We start from the raw sequence: 14610 nt of genomic DNA, 5'->3' as shown, positions 1-14610 counted from the left end.
TCACAAAATAAAAGACGCAAGAAAGTGGGTGATCTAAAGATTAATATGAATGACATTTTCTCAAGGGCATGGAGAGGCATTCGTGATATCAGTGGATTTGAACTTGAGGCAGACAAATAGGCCTATGCTCAACCACTGAGCCACACAGCACTACATATAAACTACTGTTGCCATGGTTGCCCAGGGGCAGATAGCCAAGAATGTTCCTGCACCTTTGCCCTATCTTTCCAAACTAAAGGCAAACATCCTAAGAAATTCCCGTAGTGGCAATATGTGCAAGCTATAAATATAAGAGGGGTATTATGTAAAATTGACTCTTTTTTTTATAGCTTTCTACCATGTTATAACGTTGTTCCCTCATCAAAAACATGACTGAAGTGGTTTTAAATGTCATTCATGTATGTTTGAGTAATTTAACGATCTTTCCCAGGCCCCATTCCAACTGCCCTTGTGGTTAGCAGTATGATTAGGTCCAAGACTCAGCCTCTTTACATATGTTATCACACAGCAATTTCCCATAAATATACAAAAGCAGGATACAAAGGAAAGGGAGGGGGCATTCAGAATTCAAATATGAAACTGAAACTTATGGACATGATAATATGTTGTTTTTGGGAAACGTAGCATGGTGATCTAAATGTGTTATGTTTTAACAATGAATACCCCATAGAAGTGTAATACCCCCTTTTTAAATGTGAAAAATTTTAATATTCACTTCACACAATTCTTTATGTATATAGTCAACACCCTTGGCAACCAGTTTGAGCCGGTCCACTGCAGCTGTGACCATTTCAAGGGCTTTGGTGTCCTCCCTCACATGCCGTCCTCACACATCACAGCCATGGACTCCTGTCTGCCTCATATATGTCACTATCCTAGCACGCTTCATTATGCAACCTGCTTCAGCAATGGGGACGGTGACTCTGGTAACAACTGTAAAGAGACTGCAGTATTCCGTGTTTCCATGTTGTACTAAAGCTATCAATACTTTTCATCATCTAGCAGTTCATGTGAATAGATAAGAGGTTTTCACATTGATTCTATATTGGATTTTACCCAGCAGGTTCTTCCTCTCAGCAGCTGTCACAACACTAAAAACATCAGAAGACTTACGGCATTGCGCTGTTGCGTGGGTGGTAACACTGCTCACTATAATGCACTACCACTTCATTATATCACAACTTTAGCTACTATCACTTTCAGAACAAATAAACAATTTCCTGGAAAAATCTTCACTTAATGCTCTAGATAATGAAAGATAACGTTGGTCACATTTATAGTGGAACCTGATCTTCCACATTAACTGGTTTTGAGGCATGTATCATTGCTTAGTACTGAATGTGTTGGTAATGTACAGTGTATTGATTGTGGCTGGAGTGCTCAGACAGATGGGATGTTGTGCCAATTTTCAAATGGCTAAAAGGTTTTGATTGTTGGATCGGGGCTTAGAGCAGCACTAATCAGTTGAAGAAAAGTTGAAATTGAACATTAGTATTATTAGTAATATTATTGTATTTATTTTTAAAGGTCCAATGTGTAACTTTTTGGCAACGGGTCTGTCACCTGCTTGTCTCCATGGAGATGTTATAGCTTTGCCTCAAATTTTCTACATAAGGCATTAAAGTTATCTATCTCCATGGGGACAAGCAAGTGGCACCACCAGACCAACTTAAAGAGGGGCTATTACACTTCTATGGGGAATTAACTGTTAATACATAACATATTTAGATTACCATGTTAACTTTCATTGTTTTGAAAATGCAACATTCACAGAAAACAAAGTATTAACATGTTTAGTAAGTTTCACTTTAGTTCTTCCTTCCTTTGCTCCCCATGCAAAGTCACTCCTCCTTCACAGCACTATCACAACACAATCAGCGTGCATCCCCCTAATGAAACTACTGTACCTTGCATCAGGTTTGTCAAGTTTCTGTGTACAGTTTTGCATCCTGCTGTTGTATATTTATGGGGAATTGTCATGTGGGAGCATGGGTGACTTGACATAGGCTTGTGGGCTGAGCATTGGACACAATCTTAGAGCTAACTGTAAGAAGGGTTCAAGTAGAGCTCAGAATAGATTGCAAAATTACTCAAACATGCATGTGTAACAGTGCAGTGGCTGTCAGTCTGTCTCCACTGTCTTTGAGCTCAGCGCCGTGATGCTGGTCAGCCTCGCTGGCATGTGCTCCCGTCCACTTTAGGTCATGGCCCGCTGGGTCGTTGCGCTTATGTGGTAGGTGTAGTCTGTTCTCTCTAGTTCCAAATTAACAATGTAGGCTATGCTAACCCTAATTCATTTTATAGGTGTTCACTCTTAACTACTTGTTCCTGATTTATGCCATTCGTCTGACTGTTAATGTGTCAAAAAGGTCCAGAAGCCTGAACCTGCCTGTAATATGGAAATGTATCATGTGACCGTGTACCTCATACTTTTAAACTAAACCCAGCAAAAAAAAAGAAAGAAAGCATGTTTTAAAAGGTATTTTTAGCTATTAAAATACAATCAAATAAATGTGAGATAGATATACTTAATGTCATGCACTTTCGAGGCAAAGCAATAACATCCTCATGGGGCAAGCAGGTGACAGATCCTTTCACTAGAAAAGTTACATGATGTGCTTGTAAATCAAAGCAGTGGCCTGTTTATGGTCTTGGCAAAGGAAATAATCTGACAGTATCACCATTTGTGGAGATGGCATAGACAAAATATTCTGATAATGTGTGCCATCAAAGCTTTGCGAGCATCAAAACATACCTCTACGAAATTGTCTTTCTTCTTATAACAATAACTGTATAGCACTGGCACTAATGTTATCAACACTTGTAATACTACATCAAGACACGGCTATGGTTTACTCTAGAGCAGTGGTTCTTAACCTGGTCAGTCTCAGGGGTTCGGCAGAGGTCAAGACACACACCCGACTCATATGATTCGTGGACTGCGAGCGTGTCCAGACGCTGGCCGTGTCCCAATTCGACAAATGCACCCTTTGGTGTGCCTATCGAAGAACCCGCCCAACTTAAATGAGCCGTTCGAACGGCATAAAAACATAAAATGACATAAAAACGAAGAAAAGGAACAGACTTTGCTGTGAAAATGTCATGAGAGTGGCCAAGGTGAAGCCATGCATTTCTGAACTGGTCTCTCAAAGGCAACAACAGAAGTCACACTGATTTGCAGTAAATATTCATTATTATTCTAGCCTGATGGAAATTAGGTGATGGGTGTGTGTTAAAATGTTAAAAATAATAAATAGCATAAATACAATAAGTTCATTATTGGAATACATAATACAATACAAAATTAAAATAATTTCAGTGTGGTAGAATTAAAAAAGGTCATGTCTTTGTAAAAAGGTATGTATGTAATTTGTTGTGAGTTCATGCATTGTACTGGTTTTATTCTTTGAACACAGTGATGTTAATGCATGGTTCATTTTGTGCACCAGTAAAACATACATAAGTCTTGAATTTGAAAAAAATAATATTTTATTTTTCAATAAAGAAGGGTTCAGTGAATGTGCATATGGTGGGGTTCAGAACCTCCAACAAGGTTAAGAACCACTGCTCTAGAGGAAACAGCAACAGCTATACTATAAATGGATTTGCGGTAGATTTCTGCCCGTCAATAGCTCAGTCATTTAAGAACCATCCATGAATTATTAGGCCTTTCTCATTTATTCTGAATCTGATCTGGTAGTAACAGTAACAGTAACAGGAATAGACAGCAACACTGTCTCGACTTACTGTGAAGCATTTATGAAAGATGTGACAAGTGATCGCAATGTGTGAGTGAAACGCAACTGCAGCTTCTACTTGAGATCTAGTAGTTATTGCCATTTTCAATTAAGACTTGAACTAGACAGGAATGAGTTTTTTTGTAGATTTTTTTCAATGTCAGATTTGGGTAATGGTGACCCCAGTGAATGAACTTTTGGTGACCTGCCTTAGTGGATGTTCGCAAATGAACCGTAAACACGGTGACTGTACTACGTTGCAAAGTCCACCAAATCATTTAGCAAACGTTTCTAAAATGTTGCATGTAGTGTACAAATAAGGAAAGGGGACACTAAGAATAACTAAGTATGAAAAAAAAATATCTTGCAATAATTATTAGAAATCAAATCATTAAATCATATCTTATTCATATAATTTTATATGTATTTATACCATTTTAATTTATATATATATTTTTTGTATAGTTTTTGACAGTCTCTTTTACAGTATTATCTCATCTTTTCCCGACAGAGATCTGATATTGGACTCTATACAACATGTTACTCTTATTTCTACGGTGTATTGAGCTGACACATGATTCTGATGATCTACTAACAACATAAAATGAAGACACAAAAGATGCGGTATTTTTTCATAAAATATATTTATTACTACTAAAAAGTCCACAACAACACAACACATTGTGCTGGACAAGTTCAAAAAGTGACTGGCATAAGGCGTTTCCATAATCCATTTGAGTTCATTACAATCGTAACGTAAATACATACTGCAATTTTGAACCACTCTTGCATTTTTGCTCAAGTGCTAACGGAGACCCTTTACAATGCGAACACACTTTGTTAATGATTCTCCTCTGCAGGGACTTATCTGTTGGCAGGTTTCTCTTCCTTGGCTATATATTCTAGCAGTTTTTTGCTGACCAATCTATGGCATAGCTTACCAGACGCTTGCAGTTTAAAGCATCAACATGCTGAATTTGTAAAAATATTAAAATGCAGTTTCATTCATGTATATTGCATACCAGAGTATCAAAATTATTCATTTTTGTACAGAATGACTTAAGACTTAACGTCGCAGGCCTGGCTAAATGCACACCAAAAATGTATTCATCTCATAATAATTGGTATATAGCTGTAATTTCAATTGCATGATAAATGTTTTATTATTATTATTTTTAATATTTTCATTATGGTATTTAAATGAATCCATTGCATGATGGAATGTAGCCAAGCTGTGCATCAGACTTATCAGAAAAAACACACATAATCCACCTACACATGCATTTTAAACAATTGAAACAAAAAGCAATAATTTTCCTGGTGAATGCACAAGCCACTGTCCCTATGAACTCTGTGAATCAATAAGCAGGTCAGTGCCGATACTAGTGTGTGCTCTTACAGTGATGTTATGTGTAAAAGCCAGAGGGGGATTTCGGACTCATTTGGTGGTGATGGGGGTGGTCCAGAACATTTTACTAAGCCGCTGTCACCACATTGGACAGATTACGTTCAGAGTGGAAGGGGCGACGGGAGGACGGAGGACTTTGTATCTGTACCCTGCACTTCACAGATGGTCCTACTGTGGTCCCATCCCTCCGCACCAGGCAGCTTGCTTGTGCTTTTTGCTCCAAGCTAGCTCACGACTAAGCACCATTTAAAATAACACACAAATGTTCTTGGTTTAAAATGTAAGGAACGACAAGCCCTTTTCTTATGGCTTAAGAGATTGGCACAAAACAGTATAATCCAAGGATGGCAGATGTTATATCAATTCTTTAAAGGAGAAGTACCATTTTTTTTAGTAGTTGGTGTTGCAACTTAGCGTAACTGATTCTTTTGAGTACAATTTTCCCAAAACAAAAATATTGAACAAAATCAAACTTTGTCAACAAACCCAAGCTACTTAGCTAACAAATGCCATATGGCTAAAGCGTACAGTTTATCTGTAAGCTCGCATTTTTGCATTTTGATGGCGTGTACTCTTTCATGCCCGCTTTGCAATAGTATCATTACGCTGCATTACCAAACCGCCATTTGACTATAGACATTACCAGTGCTAGTGCTAGCCTAAGTTTCTCTGATTTGATGTGGCTTGAAACAATGTAACAGCCCAATATTAAGTTGTCTCTTTTTGGTTGGATAAAATAGGATACTCCTCCTCATTAATTAATCTCAGTGCAGAAGTTGTTTAAAAATGGACGGGTGCTCACTGCAACTGTCAAAGGGCAAAAGGGGGAAGGGTGAGGGCATTGGGGCAGAATGGGGGTCGTGATGGGGGAGGGGCATTACTGGAAGGAAGCACGAACGGGGCGGCCCTTGAGCGGCTGGGGGGGCCTGTAGTTGTCCACCATGCAGCACTCGGCCTCACCTTCGGGCGTGAAGAGCAGGCTGCGGAATTGGGACATCTGTGAAAATACAAGAGGGTTAGAATGAATCCCATATCACTCATCAAAAACAACAGGGCTGTATCGAAGCTGTGTATGTGTATAGATCATTATCGACAACTAGGCTTGTCAGGGTTATGTAATAATTGTTAATATTCTGATTAAAAACTATAATCACAATAAAAATTTTAATTAGGCCGTTTTAAGACAACACTACACTGTAATAAAAGTAAATGTATCTGTTTGATTTATTATTATTATTATTATTATTATTATTATTATTATTATTATTATTATTATTATTAATACTACTACTACTACTACTACTACTACTACTACTACTACTACTACTACTACTAATAATAATAATAATAATAATAATAATAATAATTGAATAACTGAATAATAAATAACAATAATTGTGAACAAAAAATAAATAAAATAAAATTGTGATATGGCTAATAACAACCCTTTTAAATGTATTTGAATCTCCTGTTTCATCATTATTCTTCCAATGTGCAATGTGCAGAAAAGTTTATTGTATTTTTTGTTTTATATATTTATATTGTTTTATGTCATTAATTTTATTACTTTCTTATCGTCTTTTACAATCAGCATAAAGGTTGAGATGACTAACACCTAAATCCAGTGAGATTATGAGTGGGAAGTGTTAAAGTAAAATAGATACAGATAACCACCGCAATTTTGATAATGCAAATTCCATCTTAAACCTACGTCTGGTTTGAATGTGGTAAATTGGATTACACTGCAATTTGCAAGGGAAATTAACCAATGTGGATGTCATAAGTATATAACCTGTACTTGGATTATTGCTCATTGAAAGTACACATCATCATATACCTAAGTTAGAATCATTTTAACTTCCTACACTGTGGTTAGATGTCATTTGTGGAATGTAGTCTACATCTTACCGCTTCAGTGTAGCATAGCTGGACATGAAGCTTATATTACACAAAATTGACTCTTTTGTGCTTTAAGCCATGGTATAATGTTGTTACCTCGTCAAACACACACCTGGAGTTGTGTTTTGTTTCATTCACACATATTTGAGTAACCCTTTTTTATTAGCCTGTTAACATTTCCAAAGCTCAAAATGTGAAACAAAAAATAACTTCAGATATGTTTGTAATGAAGAAACAACATTATAACATAGATCAGAAAATGGCATAAAATGGGCCATTTAAGTAAAGGTTTGTTTCTAATTCAGCCGTCTTCACATTTCAGTTGCAAGGATAACCAGACAAGTAATCCATTATTTTGCTGAGCGCATTAGAAGACTATGCTATTGAAGATAAGGGGTAACGATTCAGTGCAGGTGTAAGCTAAAACCTCAATAGCCCTTGTGAATGGCCTTACCTGCCCAGAGCTCACGCTGATTGGTTCCTTACAGACGATCCAGGTCACACTCTCCAGCAGAGGGGGCGTGGTCAGAGAGCCATCGTACGTCCAGTAGTCCAGAGACCCAGGCAGGAGGATGGAAGGGTCAAAGCCAGGAAAGGAGGTCTGCTTGCCCTAAATAAGTGTAAATGGGAGGTGAGATAAAAACACGCAATTGTCTGGAAATGTAGTTCAATACAATGGGACATACTTTGGTCTTGATGGCACTGAAGGAGTCAAGTACTTTCTGGAGGTTGGGGTTGTCATCTCCAGCCTGAAAAGAAAACAAGATAAATAATGATTTTTCTTTAGGGTTTTTTGGTTAAACTTAGTGGAGAAAGTACAGCAGGGAGGAACCTTCAATAAACAAGTGAATTGTCTTGCATATGTGTAGCAGTTTTACCAATGAGCCATATAGAAGAAAATTAACGTACAACCATTTTGAACATATGAATATTTTGTATAAATGGACCCTGTTACCCTCACCCTGAGCAACTACAGGTGAATACTAGATTTTAAGATACAGTTGCATCTGCATATATCCAACTTCAGACTTACTGACCTTCAGGAAAACTCCAACCACAGCAAGTCCATCAGGTTTGCTAGCGGCATCCCCAAAGCTTGGGTATTTGGTGTTCCAGTGCACAAGATGGAGCTGGAGGGCAAAAGGTCATATTCTTAGAATGCTATTACGCAATGAGCAAACATTATATCTGTGTTGAAATATTGATAAAGGACTCTTACCTCAGCAGGAAACTTGGTCCCAGCCACCGTGTGTTCAGAGCCCCTGTCATCAGAGGCCCCCCAGTGGAAGTGAAACTGCTTCAGCCTGTAGACTCCTGAGATGGGTCCATCGCGAAGAGCTGTAGAATGTAAGCATGATCAGGCATTATTCTATAGAGGGTAGGGCTGCAACAATAGGCAAAAATAAAAATAAAAACAAACAAAAAAAACAACAACTTTTTTTTTTATTGAAAAATTTGTATTTTTATTTACTTTTTTAAACATTTTATTTACAATTTTAATAACTTTAATACCAATTTTTAATCTTTACCATTTAGTAAAAAAAGTGCAAATGTATCTAAAATCTGAACGCTGCTCCAACCCACATGCTTTTACTGACAGTGGATTGGCTGTAAAAAGACCCGTGCTGGTCACTGACGATTAGAAATGAACTGTGATTATTAAAACTGGATTAGCCATAATTTGAGATAATGCCTTGTTTTAGATACACTGTTGCTAAATGGGTTTATACACATGTAAAATCATCATCTACTGGTTTTCAATCCACTTATTAGCAACTGCCAAGTCACATAACTAATTTTTTTGACGCAAGAGGCCAGCATAATATAATACAAATGTTACCAAGGTGATAAGACGTCTACACTTGCACAAATACTCATTCATATCTGATGGACCCAAGTTGTGTAATCACTAAAGAGACTCAAGCTGATTCCTCTGTATTATTAACCAATTCCAAAACAACTTCCAGTCTTACATAACCTAGCTACCTGTTTAAGGAGGAAACGTGGTCGCAAATATGTGTATTGTTGGTGCATAAGCCTCACTATTGTCCTACTGTATCAGCTGAGAAGTGTGGAAATAGACAACTCATAAATAGAACTAATATAGGATAGCTATGGTGCCATGTATTCCAACACATGATGCATCACATGAGTGGTGACAAGACAAGAACACACGACAAGAGCATTATTTTAAAGCCATACACTGAATTAGATGACAAAGAACTAAGCTGCTTATTTTTTTTACATTGGTTGAAACGTAATCCATATTGTGTGGTTACATAACAAGTCTTTTCAATTACTATTTTTAATCTAGATACAAAAAAAAAAAAAAGAAAAAAACACAACTGGGAGGAATTACAGTTCAACAGAACATGAAATTCTTTGTCATATGACCATAAAGGATTGACATGGCACATTAATAGTTAACCGTGGTTGTATTCCTTTCATTGTAACCTTTGTTTTCTACTCTTTTGACCCCATGGCTTTGGACATAAAGCTTTGTCGTGGGAAAAAATTAGGAGAATAGAAAAGAAGGGAATACGTTACGAATTCAATTACAATTGGGGTGCTTTGTGCTCGCCCTCGTCATGGGAACACTGAGTGCCTACAGTGGAATTCAGTTCATTAAAAATGTAGAGAAAAAAACATTCTAAGATATAAATAATAGCTATATATGTAAAATAAAATAAAATAAAAAGGCAGGTAGGGCACAATGTATTCTTTGTAATAGCCCTTAAATGATGCTGTCTAGATTTTGCTGGTGGTGAAGTGGTTTGCAGGTGCTATCCAATCATATTCAGTCTCTTTGTGTAGGGAAACCAATTGAAAGTCTTTCAGTGCAAATATGCTAATTGGTACACAAAGAATTCCTCACAATGTGAATCTCCAATGCTTTTTGCAATTAATTATACTGGTATTGTAGTGTAATAAAACAGGTGCAGAAAAAAATGCGACTAACTTGAGCTGTCTGTGTCGTCTGTGAAGGTCACTTGGAAGGAATGTCCGTTGTTAAGGATGTCCATGCAGGTGGAGGGGTCGTAGTTGATGTTGAGGGGCTTCAGGCCGGGGTCGTAGGATGCCTGCCCGGGCACGATGTCAATGGGAGACTGCCGTGGTCCATTGGCGATCGGAAAGTTGTCGGCCCATTTGTCTGGTCCTGTAATGACAACATCAATACATCATTTTCACACCCTAAGTGGAAATGCAATGAATCGTGCACGGCGACAATTAAATCCACCCAGGTTATTCTCCTCACCGTTATGTGGTGCGTATCCCCAAGACATGGTTATTGAGTGAGGGTCTATGAGTCAGGAATCCCAATGACGTGCGTGCTCCCTTACGCAAAGGCAGGCAGTGTCCTCCACCTGACAGCTGCAGCACTTATATAGGGTCCCCCCGTCCCGTCCGCGTGCGTGTCTGCGTGTGTGCATGTGGGACTCTCGGGCTGGTGCCGTTGGCTGTGCGCAGTGGCTGCGCTCTGACAGGGTTGGGGGGAGTTTAGATGAGCTGCACCGCTGCTGCATAGCCCGCCATGGATCAATACGGCTCCTCTTCTCCCACTGCACTAACGCGCTCTCCAGTCATCATGACACGACGGGGCCCGCAGTAGCGTTTGGAGAGGCTCTGTGCGAGGATAAGCCCTGACACTGAACTCTCGCGTTGATTTCCCAAGCCGAGTTAATCAGTAGTGAGTGTTTTCATTGAAGGACACGCCAGTCAAAGACAAACGTCAGTCATTATTCACTTGTGAAGGAATGCGTAAAAGATGAAGAGACGCAAAATAAAATAAAACGTCAGGGGCAGTCCAGAAGCGCCAAATCAGATCCCCGCGCCATAATATTGCACAGATGTCCTCAAAAAGATAGAAGACGCTGTCATTCAGAAATCCACCGTGTTCCCTTGGTTACGCAGGGGCCAGTGGTGAGATTCTGCTGACACCTGCTGTTTAGTTATTAACAGTGCAACTATTTTTTTTTCACATTTCCTATTATTGATGATTACCAGTGTATTGTTTTTGCGTGTATATAATAATAATAATAATAATAATAATAATAATAATAATAATAATAATAACAATAACAATATGTCTTTATTATTATTATTATTATTATTATTATTATTATTATTATTATTATTATTATTATTATTATTATTATTATTATATTAACAATACATGACATAATAATAAGAAGAAAAATGATAGATAAACATTTTTTTAAAACTGAGAGAATCGTTACAGTGCTGAGATTTCTTTCACAGTACCTGCTTCTGTTGCCCTCTGGTGGCCACAGCTGGGCCACAGATGTTGGAAACTGTCGCGTAAGTATGACGTAGTCCAGAAGGGACGCACGAGTTCTCAGTTTCACGTGAGAACATCAACAACCACATTTAAAGGTAATCATTAGGGTAAAGGTAATCATATGTGGCATTAGCACATGAAAGGTATACTGCGTAAAGTGAGAAGGTTTAGGTCGCGAAGTGTAATTAAATCTACAATCTTAGTAGTGATTTTGTGCATATGTGGGTCTCAAACACGCTTGCGTCCATCAAGCTTCGTTACGGTACAGCATCCAGTAGATATTTATATTGGGTAGAATTTCGGATTATTAAAGCCATGGATAAGAATTCAAGGTTGTTTGTATGAAAAAGAAAATACTTTAGGAAATTATGACAAATCAGTTGGCCTATACTCTTAATTCCACCATGATGGCGCTATTTACAGTTAAATATATTATGCAAAATTGACTCTTGTGAGCTTTTAGCCATTTTTTTATGTTGTTACCTCATCAAAAACATACCCGGAATTGCTCTGTTCCACCTTGCAATGTATGTTATGGTAGTTTTCAAGTTAGTGGCTACATTTGACCTTTTTTTCATTAGAGATGGTCGATTCCAGCTGAAATTATCAAAATTATTCACTTATATTGAGTGTATGGAGTTTAAAACACAGTGGAGCACTTCCTTTATTACCACACATGACATCAGTTTTCTGTTTGAGAGAAGTAGACAGCCTAGATTCGCAGGATTTGTGTGTTAAACGTGAATGAAACAGAACACAACTCTGGGCATGTTTTTTGAGGAAACAACATTATAACAGACCCTTTAAGTTATATTTGCTCTTATCTTACAACATGATGATAAATGGTAATGATAATGGTAAACAAATAGGATCCTAAATATTAGCTTGCTTCTAATATTATGGAATAGACATAAACATGTTTTATTGAAGTTGAGCAGATCTCTACATGCCTTGCTTGATGAGAAAAATGTATTAATGATTTATTATTATTATTATTGTTGTTGTTATTATTATTGCTGCAGGAAAGATGGGGAAGAATAAACAAAAAGGCAAAAAACAGCAGAATGTTTTCCAAGTGGCAAACAAACATTTAAAGGTGAAAAACAAAGCCAAACCAGTCAAGACCACATTAAAACACGTAAGTTTTTATCTTGATTGTGTAAGAAATGTATTGTGCATCTCTTGAGTTTTCAGAGGTTTTTTAAAAAAAAAGTTTTATTACAGATTAATACATTAAAGAAAGAGAAGGTGGAGAATCTCAATCAGATATTCACAGAAGTCCAGAGGGATGTGAAAAGTGTGTCAAAATCTGTTGCACCTACACCCAAGAAGCAAACTCTGGTAAAAGAGAAAGTTGGGAGTTTATTTGCCTATTGCTCTAAATAAACGTACGTTTATTAATATGACGCATTTTTTTCTTTCAGGTTGTCAAAGAGCCCCCCAAAGAGGCTGTGAATGTGGACAATGCAGCTCAGCTCTTCTCTCAGTTGTAATGGACCAAATATTAGAGACACTTTTCATCACTACTTGTGCAATTATGGATTTTCTGTGGTTCAGTGATGAGAGGGAATTGCAAGAAAACCACTCAAACGGAAGTAACAACATTATTTCAACTTGTTTTTGTCAACTGCTTTCACATCACAACCTTTGGAGTGTGTCGAGAGCCTCTGGATTCAGTGCAAATCCAAGCGCACAAGTCATATCAACCTAAACAATGCCACTAAGAGAACTACAATCCTGTAAAATTGCCATACTCTGTATATTAAATGTAACAAAACAAATTGTTGAAGGGATGTACAGCCTACTGAATTATTTGTGAGGCCACATGGGATTTGCTTATTTCTAATGATTATGCTAATTTCCCTGCATCATGAGCATGGTTAGCCCTAACTCAGAGTTTGTTTATTTTGAAAAGTAGAATACATTGTAATAATATGATAATGAAACATGCTTCCAACAATGTAATTAGAAATTAGCCTTAAAATGACTGGGGTTATTAATAGCATAACATTTTAATATTGTTTAGCCATGCACCCATGTTTAGTACTATGAATTTCATAATTAACTTGTACGCTGTACTTTTGCCAACCCCAAGGGGAAATTATTTCAGTTATGGACATGCAAATTCCAGAAAAAATAATAAGGTAATTAAACAGAGCAAAAATGGAATTTCAGATTTAATAACAAAGATAATTATTTTGTTATAATTGTTTTTTGTGGAAGATATATTTTTTTTTTTTATGGACTGTAATGACATGTACTACATGATTTATGAACATACTCAAATGAAATTCAAAATTCAAAATTATCTAGTGTAGTGTCCTTAAAAATATCTGTCGAAAGGTTTTCAGCATTAAATGCTGTGTGTTGTGACAGAAAGCATTTTTAATGGGAATAAAGTAGGGAAGATGCAGTGAATAGAAGTCAGGCTGGGTGCAGGTGACCCCCACTGTGATCCAGATGGCTTTGCAGTTGAACAGACCAGTACTTCCACACCATTTTTCTGCAACCAACCACAGAAGATGAAAAACATCACCAGCCAGTCACAAGACAGAAGGAGAATTATAAAGGAATTAGATTATTACATAAATTGAAGGGTTTTTTGTTGTTGTTTTTTGTTTTTTTTCTTTAAGATTTTTTATTTTTTTTTATCTTATAATGTAGAAAATAACTACCCCATTGCGTTTTAGTTACATGTCCACAAGATGTCACCCTAAACACTTCACATCAATTAATAAATGAGGTGTGAAAGCAACTGACCATTGATTCATGTAGTGACAAGACAATTAACAGAAAAGGTGCGAGCTGGAACTGGTCGGTACGCTGACATTAAGTTAGAAAGCCTCTGAGCAGCTGTCATATCCCGGTGGTGCTGAAATGGACAGCGTAACTTCCGCACGCGGCTAGGAGCGTTCAGCACTGAAGCCCTGGGACAGCTCCTTTCCAATCATTTGTCCGGGTGGGACTCAAGGCTACTGAACTTCTTTCTCTCCTTTCTCCCTGATATATATTTACCCTACATGACAAAATAACTTTTGATATTAGGTTTTTTTTTTTTTTAAACACAAACTCAAAACGGATTCATAGTTAAATTAGGTTGCATGTACTGTATTTTTATTATGTGATATTGACAAATTAGTGACTGTTTTTACACATTTATCACTTTCAGTTCAGTTACACGTTGATGTCCTTTTATTATTTATTGTATGCTTGAAGTAAAAATAATAATAATGATGATAATAATAATAAATGACAATAACAATAAC

The 14610-nt window shown here is 37.2% G+C and overlaps 2 protein-coding genes across 2 annotated transcripts; one reads left to right on the top strand and one right to left on the bottom strand.

Moving 5' to 3' along the window:
• Positions 1–4362: 4362 nt before the first annotated feature.
• Positions 4363–10946, bottom strand: LOC117388082 (carbonic anhydrase 1-like). The gene is made up of 7 exons (XM_033985546.2): positions 10301–10946; positions 10004–10201; positions 8264–8382; positions 8082–8174; positions 7731–7793; positions 7499–7654; positions 4363–6142 (listed from the first exon to the last, which is right to left on the bottom strand). The coding sequence occupies exons 1-7, from the start codon at positions 10326–10328 to the stop codon at positions 6023–6025; spliced, it is 777 nt and encodes a 258-aa protein (XP_033841437.1). The 5' UTR covers positions 10329–10946; the 3' UTR covers positions 4363–6022.
• Positions 10947–11348: 402 nt separating this feature from the next.
• Positions 11349–14097, top strand: rbis (ribosomal biogenesis factor). Its single transcript, XM_033985548.2, has 4 exons — positions 11349–11439; positions 12367–12482; positions 12569–12685; positions 12769–14097. The coding sequence occupies exons 2-4, from the start codon at positions 12372–12374 to the stop codon at positions 12835–12837; spliced, it is 297 nt and encodes a 98-aa protein (XP_033841439.1). The 5' UTR covers positions 11349–11439; positions 12367–12371; the 3' UTR covers positions 12838–14097.
• The last annotated feature ends 513 nt before the right edge of the window (positions 14098–14610 follow it).

Source organism: Periophthalmus magnuspinnatus, chromosome 20 (assembly GCF_009829125.3).
Source record: "Periophthalmus magnuspinnatus isolate fPerMag1 chromosome 20, fPerMag1.2.pri, whole genome shotgun sequence".
NCBI classification, from domain to species: Eukaryota; Metazoa; Chordata; class Actinopteri; order Gobiiformes; family Gobiidae; genus Periophthalmus; species Periophthalmus magnuspinnatus.
The sequence above is the reverse complement of the archived record's forward strand: the minus strand, read 5'-3'. Positions and strand labels throughout refer to the sequence as shown.